General features: G+C 34.2%; 2 protein-coding genes and 1 pseudogene across 2 annotated transcripts; 1 reads left to right on the forward strand and 2 right to left on the reverse strand.

Moving 5' to 3' along the window:
* The first annotated feature begins 18,247 nt into the window (after positions 1-18,247).
* LOC106438363 lies at positions 18,248-21,213 on the forward strand. Its single transcript, XM_013879491.3, has 2 exons — positions 18,248-18,413; positions 18,905-21,213. Exon 2 carries the CDS (start codon positions 18,905-18,907, stop codon positions 21,026-21,028), a length of 2,124 nt encoding a protein of 707 aa, XP_013734945.2. The 5' UTR covers positions 18,248-18,413; the 3' UTR covers positions 21,029-21,213.
* Positions 21,051-25,399, reverse strand: LOC106438364 (metal tolerance protein C1). The gene is made up of 12 exons (XM_013879492.3): positions 23,499-25,399; positions 23,345-23,414; positions 23,175-23,272; positions 22,981-23,102; positions 22,780-22,895; positions 22,541-22,637; positions 22,336-22,420; positions 22,106-22,168; positions 21,908-22,013; positions 21,689-21,819; positions 21,500-21,591; positions 21,051-21,417 (listed from the first exon to the last, which is right to left on the reverse strand). Exons 1-12 carry the CDS (start codon positions 23,799-23,801, stop codon positions 21,309-21,311), a joined length of 1,392 nt encoding a protein of 463 aa, XP_013734946.2. The 5' UTR covers positions 23,802-25,399; the 3' UTR covers positions 21,051-21,308.
* On the reverse strand, positions 24,171-25,475 carry LOC111207773 (annotated as a pseudogene).
* Between the last annotated feature and the right edge of the window lie 651 nt (positions 25,476-26,126).

Raw genomic sequence — 26,126 nt, forward strand, 5'->3', positions numbered from 1 at the left:
TTTAAAATTGACCTAATAGACCTATTCCTAGAAAAGCATATTACATTTAATATCTAATGTTATGATTTAAATTTTGGGCCTATCAGAAATTTTTATTGGGCTATCATTAACTGTATTTAAACAATAGATGATCCATTGGATTTATAGATACTATAAATTAAATAGATATAATTTAATGTTGTAATACTATACCTCTATATGCTAAATATTTAAATATTTGTCGATGTTAACTTTTAAAATTATAAAGATTTTTTTTTTAAAATAACAAAAATCATATTATCTAACAATGATTAATATTTACTACTTTAAACCAATGAAAACAATTTTTAAACTATATAGTTTATTTAAAAATTAAAGAAAAACTAAATGTTTAATTATTTACTCGAAAATATAAATCTAAGAAGCGAAAAGTTTAATTTTTTAAAAACTTTCTAAATTTGTGAAATGTTACAATATCTTTCAATATGACAATAAAATAATATTTTACTAATCTTTATATATATAGTTACAATTTTAATAATGAAATAATAATCCATAAAAATATATATATAGAAAAAGATACAAATACATGTGAAAGTTTGAAACAATCTATTCAATGAAAAAAATATACAGTAAACTTATTATGTTTTAAAAATTGATAGACACATATATATTATAATATATACCAATTTAAAATTGAAAACAAAATATTTATATAAAAATAAATGAAAATAAAAACTCGCGTGTTTGCGCGGATCGAGATCTAGTGAGTTTTATATAAGTAGCTTTATGTTTTTGCCCAACAAAATATATATTATTGTTACGAAAACTTAATTTCAAACAAAGAGGCGCACACATATGTTGAAATAATAAAAGATGTGGGTCCCACTGTCACTATTTGCACAGTGATTTTTCTTCTATAAATACGAAGTTTTTCGATCATTTGAAAAACACGATTACACCATCTCTTCTCCTTCTTAATAACAAATTCTCTATTGTTATCAGTGTTATCTCCTATCTACGGGTATAAAATTTTGCTTTATTTAAATTCCTGCGATATAATAAAATTCCAGTTCTTTTCATAACACGTTATCAGCACGATCACTCTGCGATTCGGTAAAATTTATTTGTATCATTTATACCCTGTTATAATGGTCGGTATACCGCCTCTACTATTATTTATATCATGTGATAATGGCCGGAATATCGGTTTAATTTAAGATGAATATCGGTTTAATTTTCTTTACATCGCTTCTCCTTGTAATTGCTTGTATGATTAATGTAAACGGTTTTAAATTATGAAGTTCTAATAAAATTATTATTTTGTGTTTTAGAATTACAAATGGCAAACATCGAGAAACTCCAGTTCCCGGCCCTGAAAAATAACTGGCGAAAATTACGTCGGGTGGGTCACAAACGTGAAACCATATCTGGTGATGAAAAAGATAACCGAAACAATTGTAATCGGTAACAAATCACCACCCGAACATATAGCCGAAGCGATAATCTTCCTGAAGAAGCATTTAGATGAAAGTCTAACGCACGACTATGCAAACGTCGAGGACCCAGCTGAACTGTGGCAAACTTTAAAAGAAAGGTTCGATAACCAGAGACAAATCAACCTTCCTCACGCTCTAGAAGAGTGGAAAAATCTGAGGTTCCAAGATTTTCAAAAGGTTGAGGATTACAATTCCGCTGTCCTGCGGATAGTTGCACTCCTGAAGTATTGTGGTAATCCTGTCTCTGAGGCAGAAATGATGAATAAAACATACATCACTTTCCACAAACAGCTTCACTTCTTACCCGAAATTTACAGAAAATGCGGGTACACGAGATTTTCTGAATTGATGGTTGCGCTCATGTTAGCTGAAAAGAACAATGAGCTCTTAATCAAAAACCACAATTCCCGGCCTACGGGAGCCAAAGCATTCCCTGAAGTGAATGCTACGGCGATAGAAAATTCGGAAAGAAGAAACCATGCCAATCGAGGTCATGGCCGCCGTTTCAACAACAAACGTGGAAAAACTTACAATCCCAAATGGAGGGGATCTAATAAGTGGGTTAGACCCGGGCAAGTTTCCAAGGGTAAAAAAACTCAAGAGGATACCACCCAGAAGCGTGGGACAGTGTGTTACAGATGTGGTTGTAAAGGACATTGGTCCCGTACCTGTCGTACTCCTTCACATCTCTGTAAGTTATATCAAGAGTCCACGAAAGGAAAGGCTAAAGAGCTGAACCTCACGGAAAATGTTGAAGGGACCTCATACCTTGAATCCTCCGACTTCGCTAATGAGCTGGACTAGATTACTCCTGAAGAGAATCGAAATGCCTATGATAAGAGTATTGAATAGTTTTCAGTATTACCATGTATAATTATTATATTTCATGTTTTAAACAAATAATGATGTTTTTAACGTCATCTTATTGTATAATTATTGTGTCTTTTTGAATGAATTTTATGTTTCTTTTATATTTATGACAATTTCAGAAATGGATCATAATGCTAATGGAGCAAAATCCAAGAAACGGATTCATGAAATATGCATACCAGATAGTGGAACAACGCACACTATTCTGAGACAAAAGAGATATTTCTCTAATATAAAACCGACAAAAATTGTCGTCAATACAATATCAGGTCCTGCAGACGTGATTGAAGGAACTGGTAAAGCAAACTTTACTTTACCGAATGGAACAAAATTTTCCATAAATAATGCTCTATATTCTCCAAGTTCTAAAAGGAATTTGTTGAGTTTTAAAGACATATATCTTCATGGATATGATACTCAGTCTGCAACTGAGGATGGAAAGAAATACATGTATGTAACTTCTGAGAAATGTGGCAGAAAACACATATTAGAAAAGTTTCCAGAACTTCCTTCGGGACTACATCATACTTATATCGATGAGATCGAATCAAATCTTTTAGTAAAACAGAACCCAGAAGAGTTCACATTATGGCATGATCGCCTTGGCCATCCAGGCACTACAATGATGCGTAAAATCATAGAAAGTTCACATGGTCATCCACTGAAAATCCAGGAGATTTCTCAAGGGAATAAAATGACATGTGTTGCATGTTCTCTAGGAAAATTGATCGTAAGGCCATCGCCAACCAAAATCGATAAAGAATCACCAAAGTTCTTTGAAAGAATTCAAGGCGATATATGTGGACCTATACACCCACCTTGTGGACCATTCCACTATTTTATGGTATTAATTGACGCATCCAGTAGATGGTCACACGTTTGTCTATTATCATCTCGAAATGTGGCATTTGCGAGATTTCTAACTCAGATAATCAAACTGCGAACACAGTTTCCTGATTATACTATTAAAAGAGTTAGACTAGACAACGCTGGTGAATTCACATCCCAAGCATTCAATGACTATTGTATGGTAATGGGAATTGAAGTTGAACATTCGGTTGCTCATGTTCATACGCAAAATGGTTTGGCTGAATCTTTAATTAAGCGTCTGCAATTGATTGCAAGACCATTGATCATGAGATCAAAACTTCCAACCTATGTATGGGGACATGCTATTTTGCATGCAGAAGCACTCATTCGGATCAGACCGAGTGCATACCATAAGTATTCCCCACTACAGTTAGCGTTTGGTCGAGAACCAAACATTTCCCACTTTAGAATCTTTGGTTGTGCGGTATATGTGCCTGTAGCACCACCACAACGTACAAAGATGGGACCACAAAGAAGATTGGGAATATATGTTGGTTTTGATTCCCCATCAATTATAAGATACCTAGAACCACAGACTGGTGACGTCTTTACAGCACGTTTTGCTGATTGTCATTTTGACGAAAATGTATTCCCAGTTCTAGGGGGAGAAAACAAAAATGTTGGAAGTGATATAAAATGGAGTGTACCATCATTGTTATATCTTGATCCTCCCACTAAAGAGTCAGAACTAGAAGTTCGACGAATTATGCATTTACAGAGTATAGCTAACCAGCTACCTGATGCATTTGTAGATACCAAGACGGTAACTAAATCTCATATACCAGCTGCAAATGCTCCTGCTCGTATCAAAATGCCAAATGAACAAGAAAAGGAGGATGACACACGAGAGCCAAAAACACGCCTGAAGCGTGGTAGACATGTTGGTTCTAAGGATAAGAATCCTAGGAAACAGAAGAAAGCTGAAATATATGATGCACCCAAAATAGCAGAAAATATTTTGGAGGAAATAAATGATAAGGATTCTGATGAATCAGAGCATCATGAATCAGAGCATCATGAATCGAAAGATAATCATGAGATTTCTATTAATTACATCCATAATAAAAGGATATGGAATAGAAATGAACAAAATGACCTTGATGATGCTTTCTCATATATTGTGTCAAGTGAAATAAATGAAGAAATCGATGATCCAGAACCAAAATCTGTCTATGAATGCCAAAAGAGACATGATTGGGAACAATGGAAAAATGCAATACAAACTGAACTTGATTCGCTTAATAAACGAAAAATATTTGGATCTATTGTGCTCACACCTGCAGAAGTGAGACCAGTTGGGTACAAATGGGTTTTCGTTCGAAAGCGAAATGAGAAAAATGAGATTACGAGATACAAAGCTCGTCTAGTGGCTCAAGGTTTTTCTCAAAGACCTGGAATCGATTATGAAGAAACGTATTCTCCAGTTATGGATGCCATTACATTTAGATTCCTGATGAGTCTAGCAGCTGATAAAAATCTAGAGATGCGTCTCATGGATGTTGTTACAGCTTATCTGTATGGATCATTAGATATTGATATCTACATGAAAGTTCCTGATGGATTTAAAATGCCAGAAGCATTAAGTTCCAAACCTAAAGAGTTATGTGCAATAAAATTGCAAAGATCATTATATGGGTTAAAGCAATCTGGACGTATGTGGTATAATCGTCTCAGTGATCATTTAATAAAAGAAAGATATGTGAATGATCCTATATGCCCATGTGTTTTCATCAAGAAAACAATATCTGGATTTGTAATAATCGCGGTATATGTTGATGATCTTAACATTATCGGAACTCAAAAGGAAATACAAAAGGCATCAGACTATCTCAAAGGAGAATTTGAGATGAAAGATCTAGGACGGACACAGTATTGTCTTGGCCTACAAATAGAACATTCACAAAATGGTATATTTGTGCATCAATCCACATACACTAAAAGAGTGTTGAAACGATTTAACATGGATAAATCAACTCCTCTTAGCACCCCGATGGTTGTTAGGTCACTTAATATTGAAAGTGATCCATTTCGACCACCTGAGGAGAAAGAAGAGATACTTGGTCCGGAAGTACCATATCTAAGTGCAATTGGAGCGCTGATGTACCTTGCAAATTATACACGGCCTGATATATCATTTGCTGTGAATCTTTTGGCAAGATTCAGCTCATCTCCAACTCGAAGACATTGGAATGGGATTAAACATGTTTTTTGTTACCTCCAAGGGACCATTGATTTAGGCTTGTTTTATCCTAAAAGTTCAAAAGGTCAAATGGTTGGTTTTTCAGATGCAGGATATCTTTCAGATCCACACAAAGCCCGATCGCAAACAGGATACGTTTTTACGATCGGAGGCACTGCTATATCTTGGCGTTCTCAGAAACAAACGCTTGTGGCTACTTCTTCAAATCATGCTGAGATCATTGCACTCCATGAAACAAGTAGAGAATGTGTATGGCTGAGATCAATGAGCCGACACATCTGTTCAAGCAGCGGGATTGGCGAAAATACGGAGCCAAATATTCTATATGAAGATAACGCGGCATGTGTTGCTCAAACGAAGGAAGGATATATCAAAAGTGATAGAACCAAACATATACCTCCGAAGTTCTTCTCATACACTCAAGAGCTCGAGAAGAATAAAGAGATTGAAGTAAGATATGTTCGATCATGCGACAATGCAGCCGACCTCTTCACAAAATCACTCCCTACCTCGGTATTCAGAAAACACATCCATAACATTGGGATGCGCCATCAAAAGGATCTATGACTGTTCATTCGAGGGGGAGCTTACGTAGTTGTACTCTTTTTACCTTACTATGGTTTTTCCCATTGGGTTTTTCCTGGAAAGGTTTTTAACGAGGCAACAAAGACGTTAAGCGAGAGCGGAGAGTGACACTGGTCCCCAAGGGGGAGTGTTACGAAAACTTAATTTCAAACAAAGAGGCGCACACATATGTTGAAATAATAAAAGATGTGGGTCCCACTGTCACTATTTGCACAGTGATTTTTCTTCTATAAATACGAAGTTTTTCGATCATTTGAAAAACACGATTACACCATCTCTTCTCCTTCTTAATAACAAATTCTCTATTGTTATCAGTGTTATCTCCTATCTACGGGTATAAAATTTTACTTTATTTAAATTCCTGCGATATAATAAAATTCCAGTTCTTTTCATAACAATTATAGCTTTATACAAGTAGACAATTAACGGAGAGCTCAACAAGGAGTGCTTTGGTCTTCGAGTCGATGACGTGTCATACAATCAAATGAGAGAGCCTAGGTCACTAAGACAATCTCCAATGTATTCCCCTATTTTTATCTTTAAAATAGAGTATTTTTAAAATAGAGATGAATTTTTCTCTAATGTATTTCTTCATTTTTGCCTCTATAAAGGAATATTCTCAAAAGATTCTATTTTAATTTTACAAAAGATACTTTTTGTTTATAAAAGTTGATAACTAACCCTATTTATTTTTAACTTTTAAAATATTTTCATAAACCTATGAATTTTTTTAAACTAAAGTTTTGTTAAGAGACTATTATGCAAATAAAAAATGTTATTATACTCCTACAAAAGCTGTATTTTCTGTAAATATAATTATTTTGGTTACAAATATAAAAATTTGAAAGTTAAAAGACTATTTTGAAAATAAAAAAGTATGACTTTATAATAGAGGAATGCTATTTTTTCCTCTATTTATAGAGAAAAAAATAGCAATCTCTATTTTATAAGTGAAAATAAAGATGAGAAGAAACACTTTTATCTCTATTATAGTATATAGTGGTGAAAATAGCTAGGGGTTGGAGATGTTCTAAGGCCATTATTATCAAAGAAGATGAGTTTCTCTTAGATATAAAATAACATTAACAGTTGATATAGAAATATTTCAAAAATATAAATTTATGTTAAATTTATCATTTAAAAATTTTCGAAAATTTCTCATTTTTCTTGTTTAATTGTACTATATTTTATCAAACTAATTAACTATCTTAAACTTCTACATTTAGAATGTTTGATTGGTTTTTATTTGTAAGACTATCTCAAATGGTTTCTTCTAATTAGAGTATTTTACTCTAAGATGGAAATATAATTTATATTTAATGGTTTACTCTATATTTTACTCCAAAATAATAATTTTAAATATAATTTCTTTCTATTTTATGATTAATATTTTATTTTTAAAATTTTCATAAATTATGATATTTTTTTATTAAATATATATTATATCAAAAATTATATTATATTCCTTCGGTTTTATAAAGTTACATGTTTTAGAAAAAAAAATTGCTTCAAAATGATCTTTTTGTATTTTCAATGCATGTTTTATCAGTTACTTATTTGCAGATTTCAAAAATTTAATTGCAATTTTTAGATTCTTAATGGTTTAGAATTATAGAAAAATCTATAATCACAAAAAAAATCATGCATATATAATTGAGATTTGATATATTTTATTAATATGTGTGAAAAGTCTAAAATATGTATTATTTTGAAACAAATGGAATATTATATTAAAAGACAAGCGCATAACAAGAATATCATTTGAAAATTCAAAAAAAAATTATGCTTTGAATGAGTTGAAAGAAGATCAAACAAATATTTATTTTATGATCTAAATTTATTGCATAATCTAAATGTTTGTGCATATTTTCAAATGGAACGAACACAAATTTTACAAAAACGATGTGGTCAACAACATGATCAAGAAACTTCTCTTTATCTGCCATATTTAAAATATATTTTAATAATTTTGGTGGATCTAAAAGTAATTTACCGGAATATTTAGTATTCACTATCTATGATTTTAATTTTATGTTATCTTGATTATTTTCAGTTTCAGTTCTTGTTTTTTTTCTAGCGTTTAGTTTGTAAATAAAATTATATATTTTTCGAGTGTTGTAAATAAAAAATTTGTACTTTAAATTTGATAAATAAATTATATGCCTTATAAACGCTATGAAAAAATGATAGCAGCCTTCACTTACACACACATATGTATATATATTGTGTTGCACGTAATTATGTGTTGTTTGTATATAGTTAAATAACATAAAATTTTATAAATTACTAAAAATATTGAGTAATATTATTTATTACCTTATTTTAGAGTGAACTGAGACATATAGTAGGAATGAAATTTTTTTTTTTACTTTATAATAGAGTTTAGAATAGAAAATAGAGATGAAGGTGGAGATGCTCTGATTTGGTTTCTCTTTGAAAGCATGCTTTGCAAGATACTTTTTATTTACGTTAGAAAACCACTTTCTATGCAAAATACATATCATCTAATAACTAATCTAATAGTTATCCATATTAGTTATAGAAAAAGTGAAAAACAAGTTAACTCTATTGATTGTATTCTCTCGATTCATCTCTAGAGAATACAGTGACACATTGTATGGCTAAAGAGACTTTAAAGATGTATGTTTCAAGTCCAAGTTCATTTATGAAGCTGGAATAAGATAATTAATATATAATGTCAAAATAGATAAAAGGATTAATTTATTTTAAATAGCATCATAATTAATATCTTAGAAATTTTCTAATTTTCTATATATTTACTTTTATTTATCATCTCTGAATTTGAAAATATATTTTTAACAATTTATACTGATTTTCTTGTTATTTAATATAGTATACATTTGAACATATTCACATTTAACTAATATAGTGTTATACAAAATTATATTTTTTAGAATATTTTTTTGGATGGAATGATTGTAGTAGTGATGATTACGATAATATTATATTAGTATTTTATTTTTTGTTTTTTTCATAATATGTTCTTTTTTATCCATCATATCATATATCTTTTATTAATAATAATAATAATAAGTTATTGTGTTATTGTTAAAAATATATAATTGGCTTATCATAAGTGTTTTCTAATATTATTTAATAAATCGTACGTAAGAGCATTTTCAGCTCCATTTTATTTTTATTTTATACTTTTCTAAAATAAATAAAATTATAGAAGTGAATTTGTTTTAATGTATGCATTTGAAATCATTTTATTATTTTTATGTAAAATATAGAAATGTAATTTATATTTCTGTATATAGAAATGTAATTTATATTTCTGTATATAGAAATAAAGTAGCATTCTATTTTATCTTAACATATAAGAATTCTATTATAAGAACACACTGGATTAAACTTACTTCTACTATAATATAGGTTTTCTATTTTATAAGAAACTGTAGAGATAGAAATAGAGTTCAATTGGAAATGATTTAAGTTTGGTACTAATTGCATAACGAGTTAAATATACTAAGATAGAGATGCAATTATATAACAGTACGTATCTATAACCAGAAGGTCCAGAACCCACCTATCAATAGCTAAATAAATAGGGTTAATTTAATAAGCAACAATATCTAACTTGTGGACCATATAAGAGCACGTCTTGTGGTCTATAATTAGCAGTCTGCTTGCCAAAATTGAAGAGCCGTAATTAGGTAGTTTTACTTCTCTTAAAAGGATAAAATGGATATTAATTTGTCACTCCTCTCTCATTGTTCATGAGAATTTAAATAAAACATTGATCTTTGTCGCCTTCATGTGGACGAGTATTTTGAGTTTTTTTTTTTGAACCGAGTATTTTGAGTTTGTAATAAAACATTCCCATTTTAACGTTATTGGATGCACATTGTGTCATAGGAATCTAAAAATAATGCACAGGAAATAAGTTTCCTAACGATCGTGTTATTTTGGACTACAGAAAACAAATAAGTGATTTAAAAAATGAGAAAAAAGTGATTTTACATTTTTTTTATGAGCATGAAGTTCTAGAAGTATGATATTTTTGGTATTAATTAATTTTATTTGTTTTCCCCAAAAACCTAAGTCAGGTGGTTCAGTCAGTATTTACAGCTATATATGTTAAACAATTATGGAACTGAGGACAAGTGTCGGCCGATAGTGGATCGGGCCACCCTTATAACGGTTAAACAAATAATGTACGTCTTTAGTTATATAATCGATTAAAAATTGAATGATGACGCTTAAAGCATTTATATATTTTTAAGTAGTTCAAAATAGAGTTTTACTTGCTCGTTAGTTGGTTTTAACGTTTAAGTCTTTAACTATATCGAGGAAAAAAAGAAGCATGTGTTTCAGATATTTTTTTTGTTCGAACAAACAATGTATCGCTTTTACTTGTATGTCATATTTGTGCTTCACATGACCATATGTTCCACAATAGTTAGGTTAGATCGAGGATAACAATACCCCTAAATTAATTATAAACGAAAGTAACAAAAATATGGAGAAAACATATATAGCAAAAAAAAAACATATAAAGCATTTTTCTTTTGTCAAAGGTATATGGCATTAGCCATTAGTTAGTGACCCATAAACACATGTACATACAAATATAGTAGAGTTTTTACGGCAAAATAGTACATGTTTTACAATATTAAATTCTAAAGTTGGTCACTAAAAATATACCTTCGAAAGATATTCTTTCAAATGGCTTGATAAAAAAGCAAATACGACTGATGTGAATCATGTGATTAGGAATATATCGTCGATCCTCCAATATCTAATAAGAAATAAATATCGCAAAGTTACATTATATTATAGTCATGTCGAACAAAAAAGGCATCGTCTAAATTACTTAACTGCACCAGCCCGTAAGTAAAATTTTAATGTCCCAGTTGTTAATTAGATCGAGTTTAGTGTGTGTGGTCCATATGCACTAACATTATTGATTTATTTCAGTATGTTAAATACAAAGCTAGCCTTGTTAAAAAAAAAAAGTTAGCCTTGTTTTACTATTAGATTCTTTTCTATTTCAAACTTTTTCCTTATTTTCTCGTTATTCCATTTCCACATAAGAACCCAAATATGTAAAACGCCTCAACTGGCGAGATTGTTTATACATAAACATGCATATCTGAAATATGTTGACTTGAGCCCTCGGAAATATGTTGACTTGAGCCCTCGGAAATGTATTAAAGATCTAAATCAGATGTGAGCCAGTTGATGATCAACTGAAAAGCCGATTGGTTCATCCGTCTTGGAAATCCATTGCCTCTGTTTCGGGCCTCTTTTCACTTTCCAAAGTTTTCATAATGGGCTTCACATTGGGTTTCACATTAAACGATTTTATTCGTTGCTTCTTATATCAACAATTTACACTATATTTATGTTCAAATCTATTTGAACCCTTACAATTTTTACTATATGTATATATATATAACAATAAATTTGGATTGTCTCAGTTCTCATGATGTCACCTCAGCAGTTGATACTCCTTAGTGTGACACGTATCAAAAAAGCCCAAAGATTACAAGATCTGTGCGTCTATCTTCTAATCTTCTTTATCGACGGAAAAAGAGCCGATGTCACTGTTGATTAATATAACACCCCATTAATGACCGCATTAACATTACTTCAACCACTCCCTTTAAATTCAATAACCCTCCTACACCTCTTTGGAAACAGAGGAACCCTTCTCCTATAAATAATGTTGCAGTCTACGATTGAAACTCATCGGTTCCACCAAATCATTACTTACATTCTTTTTCAAGACCAGATTCCATCGATGGCACCCTCTTACATATTACTCTCCGATTTGAAAGTCGATCATTTTGCTAAGATGGTCGAGGCGCGACTGCTTAGGTTCTGAGAGGAGCATGTGAATGGCCATGCGCTTCCTTGAAGAACGAGTAACTCTGACGAAGATATACCGTCACAGCCTGGTACAAATTCATCTTAAGACAATCGATTTGACCAGAGACAATGACACAAATTAGCTCTTTCTCTAGCCTGGCTTCTTCTCGATCGAGGTTGGTTTGACAATCGCCATCTTCATCGTTGTAGCTGTCGTCAGATTTGAAAAGGAGGTCGTCTAGGGATTGAGAGAGGAAAGGGGAATTACGGGGATGGATTTTGAGGCGGTCGAGTAGGGTTTAGAGTAGGAGGTTGATTTTGGTGTTTCCGTTAAAGAGCTCATGGTTAATCGCGAATCGATCTTTTTCTTCGTCCTTTCTCTTTGTCGTTATAATCATCTAACTCGGACACGAGTTTTAGGGACAGGAAAAGGTTATTGGTTAATGAAATAAGTTTTTGGAAAGGAAAAAAAATCATTAAGGTATGGAATACTGAATTGCAAAAGAATAATTATTAAGTTTTATTAGCTAGATAATCTATGATGCATGATTACATTTTACTCAGCCATACTACATATCTGAAATGTATAACTGTCAGTTTCATCAAGGTATGGAATACTGAATTGCTTCTCAGGCTAAGGTCACTGTAGGAATCAAATAAAAACATTTATACCGAGTATGGATAAAAAAGCTTCTGTGTTACCTAATAAGATGTCCAACGAAGGTTTGTCGTTGGGTATCTATCTACTCACTACAAGAAAAGAAAAAAGAAGAAGAAAAAGTTAAGAAACAGACAACAATCGATCCTCAAATAGTACTTGGAAGAAATTCTCTAAAACTCTTCCTCACGTCTGTCAATAAATTAATGATTTAGGCATTTGATTTTAGTTATTTAAATAAAATAAATTAAAATATTATATATATATAAACTTATTTGAGAGCTCGACCATTGAAGTTCCTATTTTTTTCTTTTCCTTTTTGTCAACGTTTCATTTCACTGAAATGAAAGAGTCTTTTGAACTTACAAAGATGGATCAGAAATGAAAAACATGAAGCCTATAAAGTAAGCATGTCCAATACGGTAAAACCGAACCGAAATAGACAATATGGTGTGGTTTAGGTATATACCATATAAACCGAATGGATATGATTTTATAAAAACTGTAGGATTTGGATATGGCTTGGTTCATAACCGAATAAACCGAATAAACTGAACAAAACCGATCAAAAGTAGAAACATGTAAACATTTACATATTTTATAACGTCACATGAACATTTATTTGTTATATAAGTTATTCTTTTGTTAATAATTACTACCATATTTTTTTATAGTAATAAATAATCCTAATTTGAAAAACACTTAAAATATAATTAAATAACAATTCATCGCAACTGAGGCTTCTTATTTCTTAGACTTCTTCTTTTAATCATTTTGCTTTGTTTTAGCATTGATTAAATTGAAGTGAAGGTTATAAATTTGATGGATAATAACTAGAAAAAAAATCTCATAACTTTTTTTCTTATTTATAAACGAACAGAGTTTCACTCGAAGAAGCATGACCTTGATGAACACTAAATATGGAAGAGTGGAAAAACTTTTTTTTTCATACTTTTCTCTTTTTTTTTTTCAAAATTTCGAGCTTTGATTTTAATTCTAGATTTGATTATTTCATCTGAAGGTATAACCGTTTTTATTTTTTAAATAAATGACGGCGATGACAATATGACTCTAAAATTTATATAATATGATCTCAAACTAAATAATTTTGTTTTGGTATAAAACCGAATAAACCGAAAACCGATGGTATATAAACCGAACCGAACCGAAGTAAATATGGATTTAGAATGATAGTTATATTTTCTAACTGAAATACCGTAAAACCGAAAAAACCGAACCGATATCCAGATTGAACACTCCTGAAAAGGATTACAACACCGACTTAAGTTTACACGTGTTTAGTTACAGAAGATTAAATGCCATGTCACATGACACGCATAAACCATTCAGATTATCCCTCCTCTCCACATGACGCTTTTCCTCTGATCTCCCAGCTCCCCCTTGAAACCCTAAATCGAGTTGAAAGTTGAAAGTTGAAACCCTTAACTTCTCTGCTTCTGAAGCGCCTCCATCTCCGGTAAGCTTTCCGAAGATCTTAACCATCCGATATCCGCTAAGGATTACGGTTAAGCTGATGCGACTATTTTCAAAGACCATTGAAAGTTACTCAAACAACCATTACAAGAACAAACGACTACAATTATGTGTCAAATGTCATCTCAACAATAAAAAATAGATTAACTTATGTTATTATTATTTCTAAACGTAAAAAAAACAATTGTGTATTTCATCAAATTTTTTCTTCCAATTTTTTTTTGTCATCAACCAATTTCTTATATTTAATGGTGCAAGTTTTAACCACTTAATTTACATTTAGAAACAAAACATTTACCATATCTCTAAAAAAATACAATGCTCTCAGTAATCACGTAAAAAACATTTCCTGGCGAACAAATAAGTGGTCCAAATGATTGAAAAATTATCTATTCATCAACGTTTTACCATTTTCCTATACTCAAATCTATAAACTATCATCACGCTACCATTGAAAAACCATAAACAACATTTTCCAAAAATGGCAGACAAATGTTAATTTGAAATATAAACAATAGAATATTCAAAGAGATATCAATCATTTTTTGTCAAGAAATACCAATCATTATGTTACACAATCAATATATATCCAGCGCTTAGCGCAGAAAAACCTTCAGTATATATATATATATATATTATATGCTTAGGTTTCTTCAAATCAATATTCTATATAAAACAAATAAAAAAGCTATTTTATTAAAATTTAAAGCTGTTGTATTTTATATATGTAAATTTTCCGAAACGAAAATAACAATGAATTTTATGATAAACTGGTAGTGTTTATAATGTTTTCTAGGTTAAAAGAAAAGATTATGATGAAAATATACAAAAGAATACTTTTTCTATAGCTTAAAAAACTCAGGACTAGTTACAATTCTAAGATGGCGGAGCATTGTTTCTGCTAGATCTCTGGTTAGCAAATGACTAATCAAAAGATTAAAAGAAACTGGTAGTGTTTATGATAAACTGGTAGTGTTTATAATGTTTTCTAGGTTAAAAGAAAAGATTATGATGAAAATATACAAAAGAATACTTTTTCTATAGCTTAAAAAACTCAGGACTAGTTACAATTCTAAGATGGCGGAGCATTGTTTCTGCTAGATCTCTGGTTAGCAAATGACTAATCAAAAGGGTGGGATCAGGGTCTTTTATATCTGTATATAATGATCATTGGCTCCCAACCACTTGCCCGAGACCATCTATTAAAAATCAACACAATTTATACTCGGACCTTACAATAGAGTCCCTCATTGACTCTACCTCGCGTACTTGGAATTTAGAGATAATTCGGGCTTTGGTGGATCCTCAGGACGCGAAACTTATAGAAAGCATACCACTGAGTAGGACTCAGCTGATAGACAGAGATGAATGGCACTTTACAAAAAATAGAAAATATACGATCAAATCAGGATATCAGGTAGAGCGGATTTATCCAGATAGAGAAAGACCACCATTACTGATTGGTCCCACAGTTGATGTTTTGAAGGCTTACTGCTGGAAAATACGGTACCCACCAAAGTTAAATCATTTTCTATGGCAATTAGTGACAGGGTGTATAGAAGTGCGGAATAATTTACAAGCGAGGAGGATTCAAGGGGATATTTGTTATGTAAGATGTGGAGCTCCTGAGGAATCGATAAATCATGTGTTTTTTGAATGTCCTCCAGCTCTTCAGGTTTTGGCTCTTTCGAAGATACCATCAAATCCAGCTATTTTTCCAACAAGTTCGCTCTTCACAAACATGGATCATCTATTCTGGAGAGTTTTCCCGCAGATGGAGGATCATCAGTTTGCATGGATACCATGGTACATCTGGAAAGCTAGGAATAATAAAGTTTTCAGTAATTTGGATATGGATCTTATGGATACGCTTAAATTGGCTGAAACTTAATCAACATTGTGGGCTGAGGCACAAGTAGTGAATGACCAGAGGACGCCACCAGTAGATGCGATATTGCCGTCGATCCCAGGAAGATGGTGTTTTACAGATGGCTCGTGGAAAGAAGGTGTTAGTTTCTCAGGACAAGGTTGACTCAGTACTTTGGAAGTTTTTGATGGATTGTTGGGGGCGAGGAATGTTAGGGCTAGTCTCTCGCCTTTTCATGCGGAGATGGAAGCGCTACTCTGGCAATGGAATACATGAGGAATTTACGTCAATTTCAGGTTACGTTTGCAATAGATTGTTCTCAATTGGTGAAGATGGTTTCGGAACCAGAGGAATAAGCAGCTTTTGCAAATTATTTGGAAGATATCAAGATCCTAACATAAAAAGCTTAAGAACTAATTTGAATAGAATCTCATAGTCGTCGAATTTTATTATATATATATTGATGCCTTTATATATATATATATATATTGATGCCTAAACAAGCAGGGCCGACTTTACATTACCGGAGGTTCTTGGACAAATAAAAAATTGGGGTCCATAACTAGTTAGTTGTTAAAATAATATTCTCTCTGTTTCAGTTTAATTGTTGTTGTAGAATATATTTTTTCGTTTTAAAATAAGTATCATTTTATAATTTCAATGCAAAATTTATTGATTTTATATTTCAATTTGTTAGACTATTGGTTGAAATGTGCTTAGATGTATTGATAATGATGTTTTTATTTAGTATATATACAAAATTAAATATTTTTTAAAATTTGTGTGTCCAAATCTAAAAGACAATTAAATAAAATGGAAGGAATATATTTTTTCTTAATTTTTTTCAACTCATGCATAACATCGAAGTAAGTATTTCTATTTGACTTTTAGTTTAAAAATCTGTAATATTATGTTAATACTATCCAAATCTAAACCAAACATGCTAAAAAAAATCAAAGCCTTTAATATAATTTGATTTGAAGCGGGCCGAGGTGCCCTCCCTCATAAGCTGGCCCTGTAAACAGGCAAATTACTCTTCGCCACGGTTTACAATAGGCTAACGCTTATCGCCGCGTTCTCGGGTCAAGCCGCCACGTTTTAGAACATGGGTTTTAGCCTCTGAGAAAAAAGAAGTATCTAAAATTTGTCTTCCATAAACTCGAGTTAAGAAGAAGACAAATACAATGTGGATGATTGGTTGTACAGTATTTATAGAAAATGTAACTGTAAAATTTATGCTATACATGATTTGGTTGTAACCGTAAATTTATTGATATAGATTTTTTTTGCAGAAAATTTTATTGTGGTTATATTAGTGTGGTTATATGTTTTTGGCTATAATTTTTTTAAATAACACACGTGAGATATGTGATGTAAATGTTTTATATTAATAAGAAAAACCTAAAATATAAAAAAAATTCATATTGCTTAGCTTAATATACTAATATATAAATGACATTTATGTTATTTAAAAATTTATGTTTTATAAAATTATTTTAAAGTAAATAAAATATGTAAAATTTAATATTTAAATATTAAAAAGTTTACTTATACTTATTTAATTTATTTTATACTATACATAATTTGCTCATTTTACAGATGTTACAGCCTAAATAACAAAAACAATATGATTTTTTTTTCTAATTTACATAAGAAGAAAGTTTTTTTTTGGGCCGGAAAAAAAGAGTGAGTTTTTTTGGTATATCTTGAAAAATAAAGGTAAATCACGAATCGTAATGAATAGAATTATTGATGCAGGCTTTAATTTTAAAACCGAAGTTAAATCATGATTAATAATATTTTATCATTTAAAAAAATAAAACTAAAAAGTGATAAAATCACAACCAATCACCTACGATGCTATTAACTTAGAAACCGTTACTAATGTTCTAGTAGGAGGTTTTTCTTGACCGTTTTACAAGAGTGTAGTAATTAAACACAGAGACAAACAAAATATTCTCTCTGTTGCATATTATAAGTAGGTTTAACAAAAAAAAAATTGTTTCGCAAGTAATTTTAATATTTCAGTACAACTTTTATATTTATTGAATATTGTGTGACCGATTAAATTACGTAGCTCTTTTATAATTAGTTAAAGTTATATTTTAAATGATACTTTTTAATAAATAATGATTTTTCATTATTAGTGATTTTAACTAAAATTACTTACAATTTAAAAGAGAGGGAGTAAAAATTCGAAGATGGAAAGAATTGGAAAGAAGTTCACTTGCCACGAAAGGGAAGACAGAAGCATTGTGAATTACGGAAAGAGGTCAAAGGAACACGAAGAGACGGTCGTCAGGACAAGGGCAGTGTGGTAGTTTCATTCTAATTAATTAGAGAGAAGCCCATCTTAGTAGAAGAGCGCAACGCGTGGTCTCACGCTCATAAATAAAATTCTAAAGCAAAGCGTAAGATCCATTATATTTATAGAGATGTATTTTTGCAATTTCATTTGCATAAATATTTATTTTTGGTTGTTCAGAAAAGTCTGCGAGAGAGAAAGAGAACTCGTAAGTTTTCGGGTGTGGATGCCAAAGCTGAGCTGTGTTTGAGGTAAATCCGACATCTTTTCTTCCTTCCGACCATGTCTTCTTCTTCTTCCTCTTCGTCTCCGTCTTTTCACGCGACTTGTCTTTTCTAAATATATATAAATATATATAATATATACAGCTCTTTTTTTTCTTCTTCATTGTTCTGTCTGTTTCGCCGTTTGTTGTTCGTATCGTTAGCTCTTTGGGTTTACACGCCAAGTTGACATGTTAGCTTTAGATTCACAATCCTTTTTATTACTCGACGTTACCTTTTTCTTCTTAATGTTGGACTTCTTTTTCAATGGAGGTTCGCAACCAAAGTTCCTTTTTTTTTTCCTTCCTTCTTTGGTGTATGTTTACGAGGGTCTAGTGTAGTGTGCGTTAAAAATGGTTTCTTTTGTTGCCTACTTTGGTCAATAATAGCGAAATGAATCATGTATTTGGAACTAGTTGACAAGTTTGCGTGTTTTTTTTTTCTGTTTGTTTATGATGTGGATGTGGTGATTTGCTTAGATGGAGCCAAATCATTCAGATGATGATGATGCCATGGAAGGTCTTGTGAATGAATCTTCGTCCCCATATCTAAATGGAATTAATGGAGAGCCCCAGGTGCTTCCTCGTGTTGGAGATGAGTACCAGGCAGAGATCCCTCATCTAGTCCCAGAGCATGATCGCTCAAAGCTCATTGGATGCTTTGGATTAGATCCCCACCTGGTCACATTTGGCTTGCCTATCCCACTTATGTGGACAAGAAGTGAGAAATTCAAAGGTTTCCGTGAAGCAGCCGAGATTGAAGAAGAAAAAAGGAAACCTTCTTGCCAACCAGCTGCTAGAACGAAACCGAGGGGTATTGTTCTTGCGTTGCCATGCCAAAAAAACTCAAAGTTAAAGTTCGAGTGGCTCGGTAAGTGCCTCTATCCGTTCCCTGGGACTTTAGGCGAACCTTGGGCAGACTCCGAGCGAGAGAAGTTTCTTCTTGGCCTCTACTTGATTGGGAAAAACCTTGTCTTGCTGCATAGATTCGTTGGGAGTAAGAAGATGGGAGACATGCTCTCATACTATTACGGCAGCTTTTACAGGTCTAATGAATACAAGAGATGGGTAGATGGACGCAAGTCCGGGAGAAGCAAACAGTCTGTTCAAGGCCACAAGCTATTAACAGGCTGGAGGCAACAAGAATTGCTCTCTCGGGTCTCCTCTCATGTATCCGAGGAATGCAAGAGTATGCTCCTTCAGGTATATAAAGCATTTAGAGAAGATAGGATTGAACTGGAGGAGTATGTGTTCAGTTTAAAGGATATGATTGGTGTCAATAAGCTTACGGAAGCGATTGGTATAGGTAAAGGCAAGAAAGATTTGACGTTAGAGGCGACCAAGTTGAATAATCCTGGAGGAGGAGCCTCCAAAGTTCGAATACGGAATGATCTTCCCGTTGCGGATATTGTCAAGTTTTTAACCGGAGAGTATAGGATGAGCAAGACACGGTCCAGTGACCTCTTCTGGGAAGCCGTTTGGCCACGTTTGTTGGCGAGAGGGTGGCACTCGGAGCAGCCGAAAGACGGTCCGAAGAACTCTCTTGTTTTTCTGGTACCGGAAGCTAATAAGTTTTCCAGGAGGAACATGTCAAAGGGGAGTCACTACTTCGATTCTCTCACTGATGTCTTGAACAAGGTTGCTTTAGATCCCACGCTTCTTGACCTCAATACTGATGAGGAGAATATTGGGAGCAGCAAAAAAGAGGAGGAAATCAAGAATGACCCGGCGATGGATATAGAGGAGTTTGATGATGATGATGATTCTTCACAAAACAAGAGCAAGAAGAAGAAGAAGAAAAGGTACCTAGAACCACGCATCAAAGCAAGTAAAAGTGAGGAGGTGACCATGTTTACGATTGTGGATACAAGTGGTGTGGAAGAAAGATGTAGATTGAAAGAGCTAAAATCTTTGCCTATTGAGACAGGCAATACAACAAGTTATTTGAGTGAATCTGAGGATTACCAGCTGTCTGAAGAATCTAAAAACAAGGCAACAGTCAGTACTAGTTCTGGTAAGAACAGCTCTGTAAACATGGACAATGAGAGAGTGCAGAAGAACAGGAAACGAGGGAGACCAAGAAATCTACCCAACAGGAGTAGTTTGGCAGATTGTTCTCAGAAACCAGTGAAGAAGGGGACACAGATGAGACCAAACCCATCAGAAGCTGATCAAAATGGGGTGTTGATGAGAGAGGAGCATATCGATCAAGGTCAGCCTCTGAAACTCTCCTCAACTGGTTCATCTGCAGAAGATAGCTCTTGTGGAAGAAATGAAGGCCGCCAAATATCACCAGAAATCAGAGAAGATTTTGACTTGAACGTTTCACAAATCTCACTAGAAGCTGAGGGGGTGCGTAACAGTGAGAGCTCTTGTGCAGCACAGCAGTCATCTATTCAAATGGATGAGGAAATGCCTCGAGATGTGGTGCAGGTAAACGGTCCTGGGCGGAGGCAGAGTACAAGGACCCGACCGCTGACTGCAAAAGCACTGGAAGCTTTTGCTTTTGGATACCTTGGTAACTCGGAAAAGAAGAGAAAGTCTTCGGAGGAGCCAAGACAAACAAAGTACACAAAGCGCATCCGTAAACCAGGAGGAATCTAGCAGTTAGAGAGACCATACAGAGTTACAAAAAATGTTTTGCCTTTTGTTTCTTATTGATCATTGTCAGGGCTGAAAGAAAGCTATGGTCTTATTTTTTACTTTCACCTTATCCACAGCTCATCAATTGTACACTCCCAAAACTTTCCTCACTCATCAAGGTCCAGAACTTTTGAGACTAAACAAAACACCAGTAATATAAACAAAACGCCGACATGCACGGTTATAAACAGAGAATTGGCTCTTTGTATTTTTTTTTTTTAATCCAAAACACCAGAGGTAATTACTGAGGCAGGGAGTTCTTGAGACTAAGCTGAATGCTGACACGAGCCACATTTGAGACTGCCTTCATAATCTCCTTCTCTGCATCTTCAGCGGCTCTCATGGCGTCCCTGCAGAGTACCCAAGTAAATAATTGCCAGATCAGATGGTTTGCAAGAGTAAACCAAATGGCCTACAAGTGAAGATTTTTACTGAATTGTCATGGTTGATGGCATAGCAACTTCGATTTGGAGCCAGATCTTGCTATGCAACAAGTGGGGTGTCACTCGTTTTATCATCATTTTCTGCATATATGTGAAAAAAATTCCATTTAACGGATTAACCTAAGTAACTCAGACGTTATTTTTGGTCTGGATTATAGAAGAGAAAGAAACAGAATACCTCAGAGAACTGTGATGAAAAAAGTTCCCAGACGGTGGCTTCGACAAGTTTAATCTCTTTGCATATGTTACTTTCCTTTTGTATACTATCGTGATCCATCATGCTACTAGAAAACTGTAAGAAAGCCGGATCTGCAAGGACAAGTTGAGATGATAGCTAAGAGACCAACAAACAAGCAGTGAGAACATGTAGTATATTCTTCACCATATGCAGCAATACCTATATGAATGAAAACTTCAGACACTTGAGGATGGTTTTTATTGATCTGCCCCCGTACATATTCTCCTACCTCATGCGCAACACTCACACTGGAAAACGGATCTACCTGTAAGGAAACGGTGATGATTTGTGGTTTTTAGTGGGGATAATTCTTCCTTCCTACACGGATAGATAGAGAAGAAAGGAAGCAGCACTCACCACAATGTGTACATCAAGATACAACGATGAACCAGCTCTCCTTCCCCTTAGCCGATGACATCCCTATGTTTAGACAATTTCAAGGAAGTCCATAACAGAGGAAAACATAAAGGCATGCTTTCTGATTTACAGATACACTGTATCTAAATACCATATACCAATGTTTTTTTTAAAAATTATTCGAATGCCTATCATCATGAAATGTACAAGGAGGATCCATAGTCTCATACCTTGACTCCTTCAACCTGTAATATGGTCTGTCTTATTGGCTCTAATTGTTGAGCTGGTATAGCAGCATCTACCAGTTCCAATACACTAAACAAAGAAACCAGTGGACATGGTGTTGGAACCAAAAGACAGAACAATTATTTCATGTTCAAGCTAATGCAACCTTTGTATAGAGAGAATTGATATTTACACAGACGGGGGGAATACCTTTGGTGTCCTGTTTCCAGTCCAGCTTTGAAAATCATTGCCGAGACAACAAGAGCAGCTAGGGGATCTAAGAAATTAACTCCTAGAATAGAACCTCCTGCACATAAGTAAAAAAAAAAAACTTTCATGATTTTTATTTTATTGTTTCACAATGGTTGTTCTCTTTGAAGGCTATTCTAGAGACTGACTCATTTTTAACTAGGTGTGGAATAATGGAGATAGTTGAGTAAAATGGTTACCAACGCCAACAAGTGCAACTAGAGAAGAAATAGCATCTGAACGGTGATGCCAAGCATTTGCCATCATCAAGCCACTCCCTTGTTTCTCTCCTGCTCGTTTTGTGATCCAGTAAAGCCTGAAAAGCAGGTGAAAATAATAAGGGAATTAGTAGATATTGATTGAAGCACAAGAGAAATGGAAAGTGAAAATAAAGTAGGCACCCTTCTTTGATGGAAATGGAAGCAATAGTAACAGTCAAAGCGAGAGTGGGGTGAGTCATATCAATTCCGTGATGATGTCCACCATGAGTATGATTCACCTCAGGGGCTGCGGACAGTGCACTCTGCGGAATGAGAGAAGAAGATGTTCACACTATAGTATACCAAACCTCAAAACTATTTTAAGCGGTTCATACAAGTAGGAGGTCAGCGGCATGCCAAGCAATGCCACAGCCAGTAGCCAAAAGCATGGTAGAGATTCCAAGGGCTCCAAGAGTTTCAAATTTACCATGACCTGAGCAAAGGAAACGCTAACAACATGAAAACCGTAGTAGTAAAGGAAGGTAAGTAATTGAAAGCAACCAACCATATGGATGTTCTTTGTCTTTGGGAACATTGGCAGCTCTGTAAGAGAATAGAGCAACACCGCTTAGGACCTGAAACAAGCAAGGAAGGAAGGATGATTTGATTTGATTTGATTTGTGTTTTTTTTTTATCAAATAAATGAAGGATAAGCATACCACATCTGAAACGGAATGAGCAGCGTCGGCGATGATGGCGGTGCTGCCGCAGAGATAACCGGTGAGAGCTTTGCCGACAGACAAACCGATATCAGCGGTGAGACCAAGCCGGAAAATCCTTTCCCCTTCTTCTGCTCCGGCGGGCCTTTGATCTTGGTGATCAGATCCAGTGTGGCCAAAATGCCACCTTTTGGAGAAATTGAACCTGGGGGTGGTTTCAAGCGGAGAAGACTGCCGCCGGAGAGGTGAGTGAAGACGGTGGAGGTATAATCGAGAAAGGGATGATCTACAGATCGGATTCATTTCAGCTGGGGCTTATCAGAGATGAACCAATCATCATATTTTGAAATTACTCCATCTCCTTCTTCTTCATCAGAGGAGACTTAATTGGAAGAGGAAAAATGAAACTTTTTATTTTATTTTATTCATTTAAGTTAGATTCTCTCTATATATATAATTGAAGCAAAAGAAAATGCTCTCGAATCAACCAATTTCTCATCGCAACAGAAGGAAGAAACGGTCATCAACTTTGTTTCTTTGCTGTAATGTATCACTGGATTACTCCCAACCTCCTCATCAAATCATTCTTCTTCTAGCCTCTACCCTTATTTCTTTGATGATCAATCTTGCTGTTTGATGTTTTACTTTGACGCTAATTTTTGAACCAAAAAAAACTTACAAAATTTCCCCTTTATTACCAAAATTTGATTACACACGCCGCCCTCAGCATATTATATGAGATGAAAAGAAAAACAAAAGCTCAGAGTTTGGTGGTGTATCCTCTATACACATCCATCAACTCAGGCAACTCCCCCTCGTACTTGATCACCAGCTTCTCCAAGAACACTTTCTCCACTGGAACCAACAAGGACGTCAAGCTCCAGTCCTCCTTCACCATCCCCTTGGATGCCAACATCTTTACCACCGAGCATCTTGGGATAATCCTCTTATCCAGGCTGAAAAAGAGCACCACGGGGCACCCTGCCATCGATCTTGGCGCCATATTCATCTCCTTGACAAGAAACTCCATCGTCCTGTTTATCTTCCTCTCCGACAGCATCATACAGTGCGGGTGCTTCTTGAACGCGCACATGATGTCCTCTTCCGACAACCCCCACCTCTGGTACACCTCGAAACACTTGTCCCATATCGATCTGTTGCCTTTCCCTGAGAGAGCGTGGATCGCCAGCACGAAGGTTGTCTTCTGGGGATTGAATCCCATCTCCTTAGCTTGCTTGGTGATTTCCCGGAACTCGTGGTTCTTCTGCATCACGGCTTCGGGAGCAGCTGTATGCATTTCCCAGGGACCCCCGTCTCCGACATGTGGTTGATGTTGGGGACGAGGTTCTTGGTGTGGTCCTCGAGGAAAATCCATGTCGTCCTGCGAAGGGCGGCCACGATCTTGTCGTCGGCGTCGAGAACGCTCTTGAGGAAGTTGTAGGAAGGGATGAGCTGGTTGACGAGGCTTCTGGTCAAAATGGTGGGATCAGAGGCAAGCGTTCGAGCGAGCAAGGATTTGGAGACGCCGATGGAGAGGAAGAATCGGAGCTTAGGGAGGAGCACCGATTCGGCATTGGCTAGCAGCAAAACGGGGCGTTTCTTGACGAGGCTGGAGATCTGGGAGGTGGAGAAACAATGGTCACGGAGAAGGTTAAGAACCGTGTTGGCGTGATCGGGAGATAATCCACAGGACTCGACAAGATAAGAAATGGTGAAGGAGAGTCTCTGGTGTTCTTCTTTAGGGTTTTTCTTGGGACAAGAAAACTGAGCTCGGGGAGGAGACAAGACGAAGAGCGGTCTCCGATTCGTATGGTGTAGGGACAAGTTTGTTGTTGTTGTAATGGGAAACGATGGTTTCGTGAGAAAGAGCGAACTGCCTTGAGCCGCAACGGCCATGTGTGTGTGTGTGAGACACTGGGTTGCTGGCTCCATCTCCAATCTTCTTCCTTCCTCCTCCGGGTGCCTATTTTGGGCCATAAATGGGCTTTTATATCATCTTAATGGGTTCAAGAGATTGTTGATTGAGTCGTGAACATTAACTGCTGGCCGCCCCTTTCTCACATGTTGCCCGCCCACTCTCGAGCCATCCTCGCCGCCCAAGGGGCGGGGCTTACCGTCTTTTTCTTCTTAGACAATGAATCTTTTTAATATTACTAGGCCAGTCTGCTTTAATAATTTAATTTAATTTTATAATATTTTTTAAGAAAAAAATGAATTTCGTAAAAAATATTTTTATTAATATTATTAAAATATTATTTAATTTCCTATTTACATTGTTTTTATAAATTTGTTATTTTTGAACTTAGCTATTTATTTGTTTGTATTATAAAAGTAAAATTACTGTTACTAAAGTATTTATAGTTTCTTATAAGTACATAATTTTAATATCACATAATTTTAATAACACATATACACTACTATACTATGCTATACACTACTATGAATACTTTATTAATAATTAGTTTTATTTTTTAATAATATTAAGATAATATAATAGAAAATTGTTTTATATACATTTTTCTATGAAATTTATTTAAAGTGTGCTTTATTATTTTTCATAGTTAAGTTTTTATACAATTTTACCATTTAAATAACTAATATTTAGATATCAGTTTGTTTGTATACGTA

The sequence above is a fragment of the Brassica napus genome, chromosome C3 (genome assembly GCF_020379485.1).
Source record: "Brassica napus cultivar Da-Ae chromosome C3, Da-Ae, whole genome shotgun sequence".
NCBI lineage: Eukaryota > Viridiplantae > Streptophyta > Magnoliopsida > Brassicales > Brassicaceae > Brassica > Brassica napus.